Here is a 19,203-nt window from a genome sequence, read left to right as displayed (position 1 = left end):
GAGGCATCCTTTTAAATTTGTTTCTTGTTTATGTCACCATATTCAGCGATCTATAGGAATTATGATTTATGAGTAACATGAGTACCAAAAACATGACTAAGGATTCTGTATGATGTGGAATGGGAGGAAGTCAATGTTGCAGGGTAGCACCATGACTTTCTGCACCAGGTGACGCCAACCCTAGTGACTCCACCAAATGGAGTGTTTCCACACTACACACTTATATAGGAAGATGCTATAAGTATGCACTGCTCACTAAAATGTATTTTAAGTTCTTTATACAGTCTGACCTTTGTACTCGCGGGGGATCCATAACAACCCCCCCACCCAGGGATACAAAAAAAACCCAGGACTTCAAGTCCCATTGTCCCTAATGGTGGGGTGATGTGTGTGCGGCTGCCAGTATGGCCACAGGCACCCACCAACATTGGGGACAATGGGGCTTGCAATCTACTGATGCTTAAATCCGCAAATGGCAAGCCTATGGATAGTGAGGCCCCACTGTATTGACATTGAGGACCCAGCATGATGAGCCAGTGTGGCATAGTGGTTTGAGTGTTGGACTATGACCCTGGAGACCAGGGTTCAAATCCTGGCTTGGCCACTTAAACCCACTGGGTGAGCTTGGGCACATCACATTCTCTCAGCCTCAGAGGGAGGCAATGGCAAACCACCTCTGAACAAATCTTTCCAAGAAAAACCCATAATAGGTTTGCCTTAGGGTTCCCTTAAATCAGAAATGACTTGAAGGTACACAACAACAACAACAACAACAACGACATTAAATTGGGGTGGAGCTGGAAGGAAAAACGACTTCCCTGACCCTGAACAGCCAGACCAAAGTGTGCCAGCAGAATGTGACCAATTCCCTTTGGCTTTTCTGTGCGCTCTTTAGCAACACCAGGCAGAGAGGTAATCCCCATCGATTAGTCACGAAAAGCCATGATGGTCCCCTGCTGATCTGTCCAGCCAAGGCTGCCCTTCCTTCTGCCCTTTTTGTGCCAGAGGAATTACTTCTAAAGCTAAGGGGGAAAGGCAAGTGTTCTGCATTTGGGAGAGCCCCCTCCTGGCCTCCCTCGCTCTCCCCAAACAAAGCTTAAATTGCAAAAGAAACCAGGCTCAGCAGCACCAGAACCCTTGGCCTCATATTGGCAATGCACACCCTGCAACAGTGTCCTTCCTGACCTAAGGATGTGCTACTTAGCTGTTTCCCCCTTGGAAGATCCCTTTGAAACTCCTGGGGTAAGTCCAAAATGTGTAGGGTTGCCGAAGGATGGGAAGGGCATTGCCCAGATGCCTCTGAGGAAGTAGACTAAGAGCCTTATTGTATTAGAAATAAACCCAGTGCAGGCAAATGGAGAGAAACACATTTATTTTTCTGTCTCCTCATGATGTGGAAGCACTTTCGTTCTCTTCCAGTCATAAAAGTGCTGTGGTGTCAAACTGCTTTACTTCTACAATGCAGATGCACCCAAGAACTTTTGGCTGAGCCAAAGGCTGTCAGTAAGGCAGATGCCCTCAGAGGTCCCTTTGCCTCTTTGGCCCATTAGATTATAGAGTATTTCTCTATTTGCCTCTTTTAGCGCTGCATTCCTTCTGGCACTGGACTTTGCCTCTCCACGCCATCACCTTTTCTTGATCCAGCTCAAGGGAACCTGGCAGGAGGAAGGGCTGACAACAAAGGTTTATTCAGAAATAAAACCAGAAGGGAACGTCTTGGAACGGGCCCTGGGGTGATATGGCAAAGGGGGTAGAAAAGGCAAGCGGAAACTTTTCTGCAGTTCTTTCTTGGCCTGAGCCCATGAGCTGGGAAAGAAGAGACACCAGGTCACCCCAGGCGTGCAAATTCAAGACACAGAATTTGGTATTGCCCTGGGACCATTCATGGGGTTTCCAGGAGCAGATATGGAACGCTCCCTGCAGAGAAAAGTGCTGACACACAAATGGGTCCTAGAGCAGATCAAGCCAGAAATCTCCCTGGAAGCCAAGATGACAAAACTCAGGCTGTTGTACTTTGGACGCATCATGAGAAGATACAAGTCGCTAGAAAATATGATAATACTAGGAAAAGTGGAGGGAAGTAGATAGAGAGGAAGACCCCTTGCCAGATGGATGGACTCAATCAGGGGGGTCATGGGCCTGAACTTGTAGGACTGGAGAAGGGCAGTGGAGGACCTTGAAGATGCCTCACCCATGAGGTCACCATGAGTCAGGACCGATTTGAGGTCAGTCATCAACCATTATCCATGATTTCAGGTATGCATGGAGGATCTTGGAGCATAGCCCCACAGGTATGGGGGTCATGCTGTATTGGGACAGTTGGGAGGAACGCATGCTCTAGGTTTTTATGGGTTTTTCGGGCTATGTGGCCATGTTCCAGAAAAGTTTCTTCCTGATGTTTCGCCAGCATCTGTGGCTGGCAACTTCAGAGAATGCTTTGCCTGGAAAAATTGGGTGTATATATACTGTGTGAGCCTGGGAATGCAGGAGTGATTTGCATGTGTCTTGTTTTGTGCTGATGGCAGGCCTCAGCCTGGGAGGCTAATGCCAAAGAGGATTAATGTCTGTTAATTGGTGATCATTATCTGCTGGGAAAGCCCCTGACTCTGAATGGTTTCCCATTTGCATTTGCTGAGTCCTTATTTTGCTATTCCTCAGGACTAGTAGCCAAATTTTGTTCACTTTAAGGGTTTCTTCTTTCCAGTTGAAATTGTCCAGGTGTTTGTGGATTTCAATGCTTCCCTGTGCATCCCGACATGGTAGTGGTTGGCATGGTCCAGAACCTCGGTGTTTTCAAACAGTATTTTATGCCCAGGATGGTTTGTGGCATGTTTTGCTACTGCTGATTTTTCTGGCTGGCCCAGTCTGCAGTGTCTCTCGTGTTCCTTGATTCTTGTTTGCACACTGCATTTGGTGGTCCCTATGGAGACTTGCCCACAGCTGCACGGTATGCGCTAAACTCCTGCGGCTGTGAGCGGGTCTCTCTGGTCCTTGGCTGAGCGAAGCATTTGCTGGATTTTCTTCGTCAGTTTGTAAACCATTTGAAGATTGTGCTTCCTCACCACTTTGCCTATTCTGTCTGTGACTCCTTTGATGTATGGTAAAACGACTTGGCCTGCCATCAACACAGAACAAGACACATGCAAATCACTCCTGCATTCCCAGGCTCACACAGTATATATACACCCAATTTTTCCAGGCAAAGCATTCTCTGAAGATGCCAGCCACAGATGATGGCGAAACACCAGGAAGAAGCTTTTCTGGAACATGGCCATATAGCCTGAAAAACCCACAAAAAACTATGGATGCCAGCCATGAAAGCCTTCGACTTTACAACGCATGCTCTGTTCTGCTACTGTGCTGCAGCCCTCCTTGAGTCCATCCCAGGTTGGTCTTTCTCTTCCCTCCAAAGAAAACAGACACAAAGGCTGTCCTCCTGAGTTTTGTTTTACTTGCCGAATCAAACAGTGCAAAAATGATTGGGGGAAGGCAGGGTGGTACAGAGGACAAGGACAAGGAAACTCAATATTATGGTTGTGCAACCATGCCACAACGTTTGCTGAAGCATGGAGGGAGCAGGGAAGGGGTGGCAAAAGAAGGACTGATCTAAACAAAAGAGACTTCCTTGCAGAGGCTGAGTTACCTCTTCGGGGATAGGGGCAAATCCTCTACTCTTTCCTTTCTCCTGCTTGATGTTGTTGTGAAACAATGCCATGGGTTCATTCGGTGTCTGAGAGATATCCATAAATAGAACAGCTAGGCAGGTCCTGTCTCCACAAGGATTATCGATTCTTACCTACGTTATATAAATTGGGTGTCTGTATGTGTGCCTTCAGGTTACTGGTCAATGTATTTATTTATTTATTTATTTGTTATTGTTGTGTGCCTTCAAGTCCTATCTGATTTATGACGACCCTAAGGCAAACCTATCATGGAGTTCTAGAGTAGATCATTAAACAGAGTCTGTGAACATTTAGAAGGGAATGTTATAATCAGACAAAGTCAACAGAGCTTCAAAAACAAGTCATGCCAGACTAATCTGTTATCTTTTTCTGATAAATTTTCCAGCTTGGTAGATGAAGGGAATGCTGTAGATATAACATATCTTGATTTCAGTAAGGCCTCTGACAAGGTTCCCATGAGATTTTTGCAAAAAAGATAGTAAAATGTTGGCTAGACAAGGCAACTGTTTGGTGAATTTGAATTGGTTGACCAGCCAAACCCAAAGGGTGCTCAGCAATGGCTCACCTTCTTCATCCTGGATAGAAGTGACCAGTGGAGCATCCAGTGGGGTTCTGGGTGAAAGAATAGCAGGCACGCATGACACAAATTAGGATGAGTAGCTAATACCTGAGGACAGGATTAAAATTCAAAATGACCTTAATAGATTATAATAGATTTTAAAAAGCTGTCAAGACGGATCTCTTCCGGCAAGCCTTTCATGAATAAAAGTGCCCGGCCACAGAATGACTGCCCCCCACATCATGTATTAGCTCACCACTCTGACATCATTGTAGATCTCTTTCACATGTATGAGTCTCTCATTCAGCCATGTGTCCCCCATCCTATATCTGTGCATTTCATTTTTCCGCCCTAAGTGCAGTACCTTATATTTCTCCGTGTTGAATTTCATTTTGTTAGCTTTGGCCCAGCTTTCTAGTCTATTCAGGTCATTTTGAATTTTGATCATGTCCTCTGGAATATTAGCTATTCCTCCTGATGCTTCTTAGTCATGCTTAAAATGGAGGACATTTTGGAACTCCTCCTGGACAGAAGGTTGGAATGTAGGGCATATCTTGGCAAAGGAGGACCTCTGGTCATGCTGTTTGGGAGATCATGATTCAAATCCCTGCTGGGCCATGGAAACCCCCTGGCCGACGACCTTGGGAAAAGCACATTCTCTCAGTCTCAGAGGAATGTAAAGGCAAATCCTCTCTGAGCAAATCTTACAGAGAGAAAGCCGGTGATAGGTTTGCCTTAGATCACCATAAATTGGAAAGGACTTGCAGGCATGCAACTAGAACATCCGATGGAGGAAAGAGCTGGAGGAGGCTGCGCAAGGAAACAGAATGAGGAACCACAAGGTCTTCTGTGGCTTTGACATTTTCACCCTGAGCTGGCCTGAGAGAGGGGCTGACTTCCTTCCTGCGCTTTCTGCCTGGTGGAGATTAGCACTCGGCACAGGGGGCTCGACTGGCAGCCGGAAAAGGCTAGCAATCTCCCATGTCACCTGGTTGCCTGCATCTAGCCCCCCACCCCACCCCCCAATGTGGGTCCAAGACAACATTTTGTGTTACTGCCAGGAAAACATTAATAAAACTAACACCCAAGTTCCTGGCGCATTGCAGTAGCCCAGCCAGCCATCTCCCTTGGGCAAGAAGCCTACTTGTTCTGGTGGGCTGTGTTCTTTTGCCATGCTAGCCGCTGCCTCCATCCCCCATTTCAACACCCAAATCCCTGCGATCTGAACATGCATGCCACGCATTTCTTGAAGACTTACTTGTGGTAGAATCATAGAATCGTAGAGTTGGAAGAGACCACAAGGGCCATCCAGTCCAACCCCATTCTGCCATGCAGGAAATCACAATCAAAGCATCCCCGACAGATGGCCGTCCAGCCTCTGTTTGAAGACCTCCAAGGAAGGAGACTCCACTACACTTCGAGGGAGTTTGTTCTACTGTCGAACAGCCCTTACTGTCAGGAAGTTCCTCCTAATGTTGAGGTGGTATGTGGGGGAAGGAGGAAGAGACAAAAGGATGCTATAATAATGGTTGTTGTTGCATGCCTTCAAGAGGTTTCTAGATTATGGGAACCTTAAGGTTCAATTTGTTTGCAGAAAATATCATACGAAGAGCAGGCATAGACTTGGAAAAAGGAGTAAAAATAGAAGGAAGGAATATTAAAAATCTAAGATATGCAGATAACACCATACTACTAGCATAAAACATCACAGACTTGGAACAGTTATTAAAGAAAGTGAAAGAAGAAAGTGCAAAGGCAGGCTTACTGTTGAATATAAAGAAAACAAAAATAATGACCACAGAGGACTGGGCAGGCTATAAATAAATTATTATTATTATTATTATTATTATTATTATTATTATTATTATTATTATTATTATTTACAACATAGATAATGAGGGAACTGAAATAGTTAAAGAGTTCATATACCTAGGATGAAACACTGACCAGAATGGAGACTGCAGTCAGGAAATTCAAAAAAGACTACGAATGGGGAGGGCAGCCATGAAAGAACTAGACCAGATCCTAAAGAGTAAAGATATACAACTGAGTATGGAAGTTAGAATTGTCCAAGCCATTGCATTCCCCATCGCTTGTACAGATATGAGAGCAGAACAGTGAAGAAAGCAGATAGGAAGAAATGAATTCATTGGAGATGTGGTGCTGGAGAAGAGTGCTGAGGATACCGTGGATGGCTAAAAAGACAAAGTATGGGTCCTTGAACTTTGGCCACATCATGAGAAGACAAGACTCACTGGAAAAGACAATAATGCTTGGGGGACTGGGGAGGGTCTCCACCAAGTATGTCAGCGTTATTTTAACTGTTGGGGAAATTAGCTTTGCAAGAGGATAGGTAACGTTTAGGACCATTTGCACCTATTTACTTCAGTAATAACTGAGAACTTTGGGTTTGGGGTGAATCAGGAGGGTTTTAGAGAGCCAGCGTGACATAGTGGTTTGAGCATTGGACTAGGACTCTGTAGACTAGGGTTTGAATCCCGTCTGGGCTATGTAAACTCACTGACTAACCTTGGGCAAGTCACTCTATCACTCTCAGAGAATGGCAATGGCAAACCCCCTCTGAAGAAACTTGCCAAGAACCTTGCCCCCACATAGGTTAGCCTTCGCATCGCCATAAGTCGTAAATGAAGGCATGCAGCGAGGGTTTTCTTTAGAATACATGCAGAGGGCAATCACACACACGCACAATAGCAATCCACAGACACACCATTCAGAGCTAACCAAAATGGAACTATGGGAACAGGATAGTGAAGTTTTTAGGGGTTTGCAGTGGGGTGATAATGAGCTGTCAAATGAGTAGATCACAGAAAGCTGGAGTGGCTCAGACCAGGAGGTCTGAGGGTAGCATAGAACATACATAGAGCACAGAGATGTATTCTGGCTGTGTGTGCAGACTAAGCTATTGGGACCCATATTTATACCTAAACTCTAGCTCCAGGTGGTGGGCTATCTTGTCAGGTAGCAAAGGCTGGATGTCCTTTCCTAGGAATGAACAATGGGATTCCAGACTGGTTGATGGCTTTAATTTTTACGTGACAAAACCAGTGATTGGATCAGGATATCCCCAGGATGGATGGACAGGAAGTCATACTGCTTTGGGTGCAAAGAGATTCTTTGCCTCAAGGTGCAAGAGGAAACACAGATGACTTGGGTTAAGGAAGAAGCAATTCCCATTACCTAGAAATGCGCATGCCTCAGGACACATTCCTTTTCTCTTGGGAACCTGACCTAGTGTTCCTGAAAAATCATCCATCTCTGAAAAACATGTTGTTTCCAGATATGAGATATGAAATATGGGGACCCCAGAAAACAGTGCAGGGTATGCCGGGTGTGATTAACAGGCAAAATGAGGCACTGGCCTCCCAAGTAAAAATTGAGCTCCCTCCATAAAGCTTTCCTTCATTCCCCAAATTTCTAGCATTGCAGAGTAAGATCCTGAAAATCGTTTGCACTTAGAACTCTGCTTATCTGCTCTGTTCCCGTTCCCTTTGGCCACATTTGCACTGCAAAATTAATAGTTTGATACCACTTTAAGTGCCATGGCTCCATGCCACAGAATCGTGGGATTTGTAGTTTGTTGTGGCACCTGAGCTATCTGATAGAGAAGGTTAAATATCTCAGAAAATTACAAATCCCAAATTCCATCACATGGAGCCATGGCAGTTAAAGTGGTGTCAAACTGCATCATTTCTGCAGTGCAGTTGCAGCCAGAGAAACTCTGCCTGCCCCATTTCTTTGACTGCCTAAGTTCTGGTTAAGTTACTGCACTCTTGGAAATTTGGGGACTGAAATTTTCATTTTGGGGCCAGAATTCTTGTTTGGTGGAGCTAATGCTTAGCTCCTTCTGTCCTGCTGAAAAGTCTCAGTCCAGCTAGAAAGCCACCCTCCCCTTCTTGTGGGGACTTGGGAGAGTCCTTGCAAATTCTTTACAAGAAAAAGGGCTGGTTTTATTTTTCTTTTCCTTTCCTTCTTTCGGTTTCTTTTTCTGATAGTGGCCCTGCCCAAATCCCCTGGGAATTTCCCACAAGGGTTGCAACGCAAGTCAAATTTTCAGGTATTTGGTGAATGATTTCCTGTTTTGGAAGACCTTTTTGAATAAGCAGCACTGACTTTTGCAAGTTTTGCTATCTGCCAGCTTCTCAAGAGTATGTCTGATCATTTCAGTGTGGTTTTACAACTGAATTCTGGATATATTTTATTTTTCTGCGGGTTAGAAATCTTTGTCAGGCTGTTTTTATATATTTTTTAAAAAATACATTTTTATACTTCAGGTTTCCTTGTGAGCTTGCCACAAACCAAAGGACTTTAATTCTGTACTTCTACAACCCTGGCAAGCAAGAACGAATACTTTTGCTTGTTTTCTTACCGCTACGTGAGATTACAATAGGCACTAGGCACTGGATTACTCTTAATTTGCAAAACATACTCCCAAGGCACATCTCTTCCTCCAGCATGTCCTAGAAAGCCATTATAAAATAGTATAATCTGTTTAATCTGGGAATTTTTTCCCCCTCCAAGAGATTGGGAAGTAATTGTGCTGGAGGCACGGAAGTTATTTAAAACATGGGAATGCAAAGTAGAAAATTTAATGAATACAAACGGGAAGTTTCAAGCGTTCCTACATCCAGGGTATTTGAAGGATTTTATCTCTTTAGATAGAGAGCTAGCATGATGTAGTGGTTTAAGCATTGGCCTCTGGAGAAAAGAATTCAAATAGCCATTTGGCCATGGAAACTTACTGTATGACTTTAGGCAAGTCACACTCTCTCAGCCTCTGGAGAAGGCAAAGACAAACCTGTTCTGAAAAAAATCTTGTCAAGGAACTTGTGTGATAAGCCTGCCCTAAGTCGGAAATATCTTGAAGATACACAACAATAATACACTATATAGTTAGCTTTTGAGTCAGCATGGTGCAAAAGTTTGAGCATTGCACTATGACTCTGGAGACCATGGTTCAAACCCCTTTGGCCATGGAAACCCACTGGGTGACCTTGGGCAAGTCACACTCTCTTGGCTTCAGAGTTAACCCCCCTCTGAGCAAAGAAATCTCTGTGATAAGGGTCACCATAAGTCGGAAACAACTTTAGTACTATTTAAAAATCTTGTTTCAAGAGAGACCAATGTTTCATTTTTTCCCATTTTATTTTCACTTCCCTCCAACATTAGTCTTTTCCGAGTTCCAACAAACCTTCTACACAGACAACAACACAGATGAGGTTTTTTTACCCCAGGTTTTACAAAACAACTTGCCTCTCGTGGTTTTCAGAAGATAAAAGGACTAGACTGAGATGAGTTGGTTGCATTTCTGGAATTAAAATTCTTGTCTGGCCCCTATGAAATTTTCCTCCAATTTAAGCAGCAGCTCAAAGGGGGAATTAGCTGAGGCACTCCAGACTGGTTTTCATTCTTTCCATCTCATGAAGAAAGCTGTAAAACTGGGGCAGCGTCAGCTCTGAAGGGAGCAAAACACCATTATTACCACCATTACCATCAAATTCTTCATCATCCATGACTAACAAAACAAGAAGCATACACTTCCATTCAACAAGTTTAGAGAGAGTCATCATGGGTGTATAGGACTCCAAGAAGCCAGGTCTCAAATCCCTGCTCAGCCAAAGAAACCCACTGGACAAGTCACACTCTCTCGGCCTCAGAGGAAAGCAGTGGCAAACGTTCCCTGCCGAAGAAGCCAAAGCTGCACCTCCCCATGCCCTGAACACCCCCCCCCGGTAAATGCTTCTAACTGCACCCTGGGGAGGCATTTTTGTCAGGTTTTGGGGCCCTACTCAGCTATTTTAGGGTCAAGGGAGGCCTTTAAAAAAAAAAGCAACAACTAGTGAAAAGAAATCACTTCTGGTTCAAGGCCTCAATTGGGCCTAAAATGTCCAAGAGTCCAAAAATGTGATGAAAATGCCCTCCATGCCTAGCCAATGAAACTTCAATCTGTTAGGGTGCACCTACACTGTAGAAATACGGCAGTTTGACCCCACTTTAAGTTCTGTAGTGTCACCCTATGCAATCCTAGGATTTGTAGTTTTAGAAGGCCTTTAGCCTTCTCTGCCAGAATGTTGATGCCTCACCAAACTACAAATCCCAGGATTCAGTAGGATGGAGCCGTGGCCATTAAAGTAGTGTCAAACTGCTTTATTTCTACTGTGTAGCAACAGCAATAGCAATAGCAGCTACATTTATATACTGCTTTATCTAGATGCACCCTTACAGTTTGAAGTTTCATTATTATGGAGAGAATTTTCATCACATTTCAGCACTGCATCTTGAGTTGAACAATCCTTAAAAAGGACCAATCATAGAGTTGGAAGAGACCACAAGGGCCATTCAATCCAACCCCAAGAAAGAAAGAAAGAAAGAAAGATAAAAGAGAGGGAGAGAGAGAGATTAGATCAATAGATTAGATGGAAGAGATAGACAGACAGACAGACAGATTTAAAGCATTTTGCCAGAGACACAATTCTTCTTGGGGTGTGTGCAGTTGTCTCCCTCTATTTTCAGTTCAAATTCACTTACCCATGTACACAGGCTCCATTCGGTTTCCTTTCTTAATCACCAATTTCAGCTGAAAAGAAATCAGTTTTTATTTTAAGTACTGTATTCAGTTTAAGCAAAGGACATGGGAGTCTCCCAAAATTAGAAGTGTTCACTTCTGCAGACAGAAAATCCAGATTCTTTCATCATAAAACATTTCAGACGCCGGTAAATGCAACAACCAGAAGCAGGCTTGGATTCAAGAGTCCTTCCTAGTTAAAGTCAGAGAGCAGAGTTGCCAGAGGGAAAGCTGAAGGTTTATTTTTATTTTTAATGCTTGTGCAGAAAAGGGAATTTCAGCAGGCGTTCCTTTGCCACACAATCAGCTAAAAAGAAACACCTGCTAAAATTTCCTCTTCTATACAACCATTAGAATCAGCGTTATGTAGTGGTTTGAGCACTGACTTGGACTCTGAAGACCAGGGTTTGAATCCCAGCTGGGCCATGTAAACCGACAAGGCACACTCTCTCAGCCTCAGGGGATGGTAATGGCAAACCCCCTCTGAAGAAATCTGCCAAGAAATGTGTCCAGAGAAGGGAGACTGTGTGAAACCTGCCTCTTTATGTTCATGGAATTTTCTGTGTTGCATTCCCATATTTTAAATAACTTTCATGTCTGTAGCACAATTATTTCCCACACGCCTTGGAGGGAAAAAAACCCCAAAGTTGCACAAGTTACATCACCTTATAGTGGTTGCTTTGGGCTGCATCCACACTGTAGAAATAATCCAATTTGACATCACTTTAATTGCCATGGCTTGGTGGTATGGAATTCTGGGATTTGTAGCTTGCTGTGGCACCAGAGCTCAGACAGAGGTGGTGAAATGTCTAACAAAACTACAATTCCCAGAAGCACTGAGCCAGGGCAATTAAAATAGTATCAAGCTGGATTATTGTGTGGATGCAGAGTTACACTACTTTACAGGCTGCATCTGCACTGCAGAAATAACACAATTTGACACCGCTTGGAATCCTATGCTATGGAATCCTGGGATTTGTAGTTTTGTGAGCTCTAGGCGCGTTACAGATGGGCCCCTTGAGGCGCCGTCATTACGCACGGGGGCGGCACTTCCTGACGCGCCTTGCCCCTCGCACGTAATGTGTGCGTCAAAATGGTGGTGCCCTATACAGATGGGTGCCGCCATTTTGACGTCACAGATGCACAGCGTCCGGACGTCGCACACCAGAAATGGCGCCATGAGTGCGTGCCTCGTGCCTTGCGGCGCCTCTTCCGGAAATGGCGCTTCTTCTTGCTCCACGAGGGAGCCGCACGGTTTGGCTGCTGCGGCTCCCTCGTGGAGCAACCGGCAGCGGCACAAGACTGCCCCCTTGTGGGCAGTCTGTAACGTGCCGTAGTTAGCCTTCTCTATCAGAGAGCTCTGGTGCCTCAACAAACTACAAATCCCAGGATTCCGTAGCATGAATTCATGGCAATTAAAATGGTGTCAAACTGCATTACTTCTGCAGTCTTAGAGAGCTGGGTATTTTCCACTTGGTGAAGAGAAGACATGATAGCTTAGCTATCTAAAGGGATGTCACATAGAAGATGGAGCAAGCTTGTTTTCTGCTGCTCCAGAGGATAGGAAGCAATAGATTAAAACTTCAAGAAAAGCAAACCTGGCTAAGCATTCGAATGAATGTCCTGGCAGTAAGAACTGTTTATCAGTGGAATAGACTGCATTGAAAGTGGTGGAGTCTCTTTCTTTGGAAGTGTTTATGCAAAGGTTGGATGCAATCTCTCAGAAATGCTTTAGATGTGTATTCCTCCATGGCAGGGGCTGGACTAGATACCCTTGCTGCCCCTTCCCACTGTATGATTATATGGTTTTCCAGTTATTTCCCTCTTCAGCTGCTCATTTCAGGAGGGCCCACTGTCTCCAAAGCAGTGGAAAAACACCCTACAAATCCTGGCTAGCTCTCCAGTTTCCACAGCCCAGGAATGTTAGAGCTGGTCCTACCATAAGGACCAGAAACTTGGCTTTAAGAATCAAAAGTAAACCAGAGATTCTCAGAAGGCTGGATGGGGCTAAGATAGCAATTTCTTTGCTTGTCAGGCATGAGTGCCACACACCTCTCCCAGCCTGTATCAATGCCTGCTGCATCTTCCTAAGTTTTTTCCCTTGTTAAGAGGATGGCTTACCTGCAAGAAGATGCTGCCCACTTTCTCCAGTTCGCTGCTTCCGGCTGTAACTGTTGGAGAGAAGGAGATAAGCAAAGTGAGACACACAAGGCAGATGCAGAGGGCAAAGTACCAGCGAAGACGTTCCTCTTGCCCAGGTACCATGAGGGTTCTTAGGGCAAAACGTTTGTTGTTGTTGTTGTGCACCTTCAAATCGTTTCTGACTTACAGCGACCCTAAGGTGATCCGATCGTAAGATTTTCATGGCAAGTTTCTTCAGAGGGGTTTGCCACTGTCATCCTCTGAGGTTGAGAGAGTGTGGCTTGGTCAAGGTCACCCAGTGGATATCATAGCTGAGCCGGGATTCAAACCCTGGCCTCCAAAGTACTAGTCCAATGCCCAAATCATTGCACCATGCTGGCCCTCATCCCTAGAGTGGTAGCATGCAAACAAAACCCATTTTAAAATTTTGGACAATTTAAAATTTTAAATAACCAAGAAACTAAGACTGCATCCGCACTGCAGAAATAATCCAGTTTGACACTGCTTTAATTGCCATGGCTCAGTGCTACGGAATTCTGGGATTTGTAGTTTCGTGAGCTATGTAGCCTTCTGTGAGAAAGCTCTGGTGCCACAACAACCTACAGATCCCAGGATTTCACTGCACTGAGACTTGGCAGTTAAAATGGTGTCAAATTGCATTATTTCTGCAGTGCAGACGCAGCCTAAAAGCATACGAAACCTCTGAGCAAATCAAACCAGGGTGAAAACGCTAAGGCATTTTAAAACTAGGCAGATGTACAGTATCATCCAAAATCCACAAAACCTTTATTGGACAAAACTACTCACCTCCAAACTTCCATTCCATGTCCATGAGCTGGTTGACCATCAGGGTCTGCCCCACAGCCAAGCGCGAGAGGGTGGGAGCACTTTTCTTCCACTAGGGGAGATCACAAAACAACAACAACGTCAAAAACTTTGTTCATGTGGCCATTTCACCAAGGTTGATCTGAGTAGCATCAAATAAAATAACAATTCCAATTGTGGTTTGGTTTGGTTTTTAAGTGCCAGTTTTAATACAGGTGGGAGCCTGCCTTATCTGAAATGACAGGGACCAACAGTGTTTGGGATTTCAGAATTTTTCTGAATTTTTGGACAGGTCACATTCTCTCAGCCTCAGGGAAAGGCAATGGCAAACCTCCTCTGGACAAATTTTGCCAAGAAAACCCCATGATAGGTTTCTCTTAGGGTCTCCATAGGCTGGAAACAACTTGAAGGCAGGTAGCAACGACAAACTATATTTTTGGGTTTTTTCATTTTAATTTGGGATCTCTGCCAGGAGAAAGGTGGGGGAAAAACTGAACAAACAAATACATGGACAAGGCAAGCGTCTTTTGAGTGACTGGGCTGCTGAGAAAATGCATGCCCGCCCGCAGTCCCAAATTCCAAACTGAAAGGAATGCAACTCGTACCTGCTCTTCGAAATAGCTGGCCTTCTCATCACTCAGCCCTGCAGGAGAAATTCAACACAGTTAAACAGGAGAATGGACGGTGGATGCTTCCCAGAATGACCGGAGGCACATGAAAAAGGACCTACCCAAAGTGATAAGATCTTCTCGGACCTGCTCTGCTGACAAAGATCTCTTCAGGGCACCTAGGACAAATGTTGCAGAAAACGGAAAGAATCAGCAGCAAAACCTGAAGCAGCTACAAAACAGAATGACACCAAAGGTACAAACAAGGGGTGCATTTACACTGTACAAATAATGCAATTTGACACTGCTTTAACTGCCATGAGTCCATCCTACAGAATCATGGGATTTGCAATTTTGGGAGGCAGTTGACTAATAGACATGTTTCATCTTATCTTCGATTAAATCAGGGTGGGAGCATTGTACCCCTGCAGGGTGCATCTACACTGTACATTGAGACCACAAACTGCCACAGCTCCATTGTACGGAATCCCAAGATTTGTAGTTTTGTCACGCCCCAACACGCTTTGGCAGAGAAGGCTAAAGATCTCGTTGAACTACAAATCCCAGGATTCCATAGGATGGTGTTGCAGTGCTTAAAGGGGTGTCAAACTGCACTACTTGAAGGCACACAACAACAAAACGAATGGAAACTCCCCATCCCCTGCCCTGGACCCAATGCTGTTTGCTTTCATTGTGCATCTCTTGGCTCCGGCAACCTGTACGGAAGAATACAAGCAAGCTTCTTTTCTGCTGCTCCAGAGACTAGGACACGGAGCAATGGATGCAAACTGCAGGAAAAGAGATTCCACCAATACATTAGGCAGAACCTCCTGAGAGTAAGAGCTGTTCAACAGTGGAACACATTGCCTTGAGTATGGAGGAGTCTCCTTTTTGCAGGTTTTAAAACAGAGATTGGATGGCCATCTGTCACTGGGAGAGCTTTGATAGTGCCTTCCTCCATGGCAGAATGGGGTTGAACTGGACCCAATGCTGTTTGGGGGTCTCTTCCAATTCTAGTATTCTACTGTTCTATGTTGTGTCTTCCTGCATGGCAGAATGGAGTTGGAATGGATAGCCCTTGAGGTCTCTTCCAACTCTATGATTCTAATATGGATCTCTTTTTTGCCAACATGCCTCTCTCTGGCTGGTTTTAGATGGTGAAGCAACACTCCTGAAAAACCTCATGAGCTCAGACTCACCATTTGGCACCAAGAGGAGGCTTTTGACGATGTTCTTCAAAGGACCCAGGCTGATTTTATTTGTAGTGGCAAATTCAGAGAGCTGAGCCAGAAATCTTTCAATCTGTGAAGTAAGAGAAGCAGAAACAGTGAAACATTCCCTTCCTCTTCCATGCATTCACTTCCATGATCCAAGAGAAGCATGTTGTACTCCAAGCGACTTTAGGTGTTCCCAATCCGGGATGCCCACATTCCTAGAGGATGCAACAAAGATCCTTGGGTGAATCTGGATTCAGTTGACTTTTGCCAATCAAGACAAAATCTAGGAAACACCTGAATCCACCACAGGCAGACCTATGGATCACCAGTCAGCAAGAAAGTTCCATGTTTTGACAACATCATCAGTGAGAACCAGGAGCTAAGCAGTACTTGAATTTTATCTTCACAACTGATACCAGTTTTACTGTTTGCAATTTTTTACTGAATAAATTAGAATCTAATTTAGTATAGATTTTGCATTATACACGAACTTAAAAGCTTATTTGGCATTTCAGATATTTTTTACTATAATTGATCATCTGTTTTATTCTGTATATAGTATTTTAATTTTGCACTTTTAGTACTGTATTCTAGTTTCACAGGGTCGCAATGGGTTGACACCGACTCGACGGCAGTTAACAACAAATTCTAGTATTTTATATTGAAGTAGTTATAAATATTTTATTCTGTTGTAAAGTGCCATGTACACCAGTGGCCCTATATAAATAAACAATGATGACGACGATAATAATAGCAATAACAATAATAATTTTTGTGGGTTTTTTGAGCTATGTGGCCACTTTACAATAGTAATAATGTTCAAGTTCTCAGACAGAGAAGGCTAAACATCTCACAAAACTACAATTTCCAGAAGTCCATAGCATTAAGCAATGGAATGGCTGTTGTTGTTGTTATGTTTATCTATATCTCATCTTCCTCCCAGTAAAGGGACTCAAGGCGGCTAAAGTTAAAGTGGTGACAAGTGCTGATTATTTGCAGTGCAGATAACAACCTGAGTCTATCCATCTGCGATGGTGTCTTTCTTTCTTCTTACTACCCTCTGCCTTGCCAAGCATTATTGTCTTTTCTAGCAAGTCATGCCTTCTCTGTATTGTTTTTTTGAAATTATAGAACAAATCCCCAAAGAAATTACAGCCATTTCTTGGAACGATGCTACAAGCAGGGGCTTGTTTTTCATTTTAACTGACGGGGGAAATACTGTACTAATAACCATGAATTATGGCTAGTAATATTAAAAGCCTCACCTCTTGTAAACACATAGTTAGACTAGCCAGATTTGTACTCCTGAATGTTATTTGACACACATCCCTCTGGACAACTTATTACCTCTTTAGGTTCTTGGAGAAATTGGAAAACCACTTCAGTTAGAGCGGAGAATTGCTGGAAGAAGACAGAATAATTAAATGTCAACCACATGAAACCTGTGGGGGATTTCTTCTTCCTATACCCAGGAAAAATGTGACTTGCAACCCTGAGAATCTCCTATCCAGTGTGGCTGATTATGGTGTTTTGGGAGTCATAGTTCAACCCATCCCAACTTGTCCAAGCTCTGCGTTTTACAAATGCCAACATCCTTGATTATTTCTCTCTACTCCTCTCAGCATTCAATACTGTATTCAGCTGTCTATGTGTGTGTTGTGTGCCTTCAAGTTATTTCTGACCTATGGCAACCCTAAGGTGAACCTATCTTGGGGTTTTCTTGGCAAGATTCATTCAGAGGAGGTTTGCCTTTGCCTTCCCCCGAGGCTGAGAGTGTGTAACTTGCACAAGGCCACCTAGTGAGTTTCACGGCCAAGTTGAGAATGGAACCCTGGTCTCCAGAGTCATAGTCCAACGCTGAAACCACTAGGCCACACTGGCTCCCAGCTTCTCCTTAAGGGCTGCCATAAATTGGAAACAACCTGAAGGTACACAACAACCACAACAAATTATATACATTTAATCAATATCCATCAGCCCTTTGTTGTTGTGTGCTTTTAAAATTGTGTCAAGTTTCTCAAGTGTTTTTATTTTGTGAGCTGCCTTGGGCCCCTTTTTTGGGAGAGAGGCAGCATAAAAATGAAACAAAATAAAATCCAAGTCGTTTCAGACTTCATGGCAGCCCTAAGTTGGAGCTCATGGGGTTTTCTCTGTTCAGAGAGGTTTCTGCCTTTGCGTTCCTCTGTGGCTGAGAGGGTTTGACTTGCCCAAGGGCTACCTAGAGGATTTCCGTGGCCGAGTGGGGATTCGAACCATGGTCTCCAGAGTTGGGGTCCAAGACTCAAAGCACTATGCCATGCTGGCTCCCTGTCAAGCCTTAATCAATAAAAGAGATGACATTCAAAAGACAGCAGCGTCATTTATTATGGTTTCAGCCTTGCAACTGGACTCAAACCCGGATCCCTCACATTTAGACTCCATTATTCAACACATAAAATGGAAAGACCAGCCGATTCAGGAGGTGACTCTGGGAAGCGTGGAAGAAAAGGCCACCTTTCCCCCTGCTCCTCCAGCCAGTCACAGGGGTCTGCGCCATTTGCCCCATTGACCCCCTGGTCCTGGGCTGGAGGCACACGGGGGCTGCCTCTCACCCGCTCCTGGAGATGCCACATTGCCTGGGGGCTGTGTGCCAGTCTAGGGTTGGCATCACCCCGCATCAGGGGACCTTATGAGGTCTCCTGCCCCACTGAGCTCCTTTTGTCCCACCCCACAGAAGCCCTTTTGGTTTGTACTAAGGTCACTCATAAATCATCTCTCCTGCAGATCAGGGAATGGAATGGCAATGCTCTTGGGTGGGCCTGCATGAAGGAAGGGAGGAAGGAAGGAAGGATGGAAGGAGAGAAAGGGAAGGAGGGGGAGGAAAGGAAGGAAGGAAGGGGGGGGAGGGAAGGAAGGAAAGAAAGAAGAGAGAGAGGGAGAGGGAGAGGAAGGAAAGAAGGAGGAAGGATAGGAAAAAAGAAAAAAGAGAGGAAGGAAGGAAGGAAAATGGAGGGAGGGAGGGAGGGAGGGGAGAAGAAAGAAGGGAGGGAGGGGAAAGGAAAGGAGGAAGGAAAGGAAGAGACAGAAGAAAGAAGAGAAGGGAGGGAGTGAGGAGGGAGCCAAGGGAGTGAAGGAGGAATGGAGAGAAGGGGTGGGTGCTGCTGCTGTTGCTGCTGGGGCCCTCTCCGGGCTCCGACCTGGGCGCTGAGGCGGTTGAGCTGCTGGAGGTCGGCGGCGGCGGCGGGAAGGCCGTCGGTGGGCGCCTGGCCCGGAGGAGGGGAGCCCCCGAGGCCCATCTGCGCCAGGGCCGACACTACTAGGCCCAAGCCCAGAGCCTGCCTCCCGCCCGCCCGCCCGCCCTGCCTTCGTCCCTTGGCGCGGCCTGGCGATCCGCGGCGGCACTTTCGCCAAAAAGGAGGAGGAGGAGGAGGAGGCCTTCTTCTTCTTCTTCCCGCCTCGCTCTCTCTCTCCCTCTCTGTCGGCTGCCTTTCCCCTCAGGACTCGGAGGCCTAGGAGTCGGGCAGCTACGAAGCCCAGCCCTCCTCCGTCCGGGCAAAAAGGGAGGACGCTTCGCCAGGAAAACGCTTCGTTGTTTAGGATTAGGATT

The 19,203-nt window shown here is 45.1% G+C and overlaps 1 protein-coding gene across 1 annotated transcript; it reads right to left on the bottom strand.

Moving 5' to 3' along the window:
* Positions 1-9,386: 9,386 nt before the first annotated feature.
* On the bottom strand, positions 9,387-19,009 carry COMMD7 (COMM domain containing 7). Its single transcript, XM_042465667.1, has 9 exons — positions 18,794-19,009; positions 16,965-17,018; positions 15,600-15,702; positions 14,523-14,579; positions 14,398-14,435; positions 13,775-13,865; positions 12,947-12,996; positions 10,789-10,837; positions 9,387-9,715 (listed from the first exon to the last, which is right to left on the bottom strand). The coding sequence occupies exons 1-9, from the start codon at positions 18,890-18,892 to the stop codon at positions 9,639-9,641; spliced, it is 618 nt and encodes a 205-aa protein (XP_042321601.1). The 5' UTR covers positions 18,893-19,009; the 3' UTR covers positions 9,387-9,638.
* Positions 19,010-19,203: the final 194 nt, after the last annotated feature.

The sequence above is a fragment of the Sceloporus undulatus genome, chromosome 4 (genome assembly GCF_019175285.1).
Source record: "Sceloporus undulatus isolate JIND9_A2432 ecotype Alabama chromosome 4, SceUnd_v1.1, whole genome shotgun sequence".
NCBI classification, from domain to species: Eukaryota; Metazoa; Chordata; class Lepidosauria; order Squamata; family Phrynosomatidae; genus Sceloporus; species Sceloporus undulatus.
Note: the sequence above shows the minus strand (reverse complement) of the source record. Positions and strands in the feature narration are given on the sequence as shown.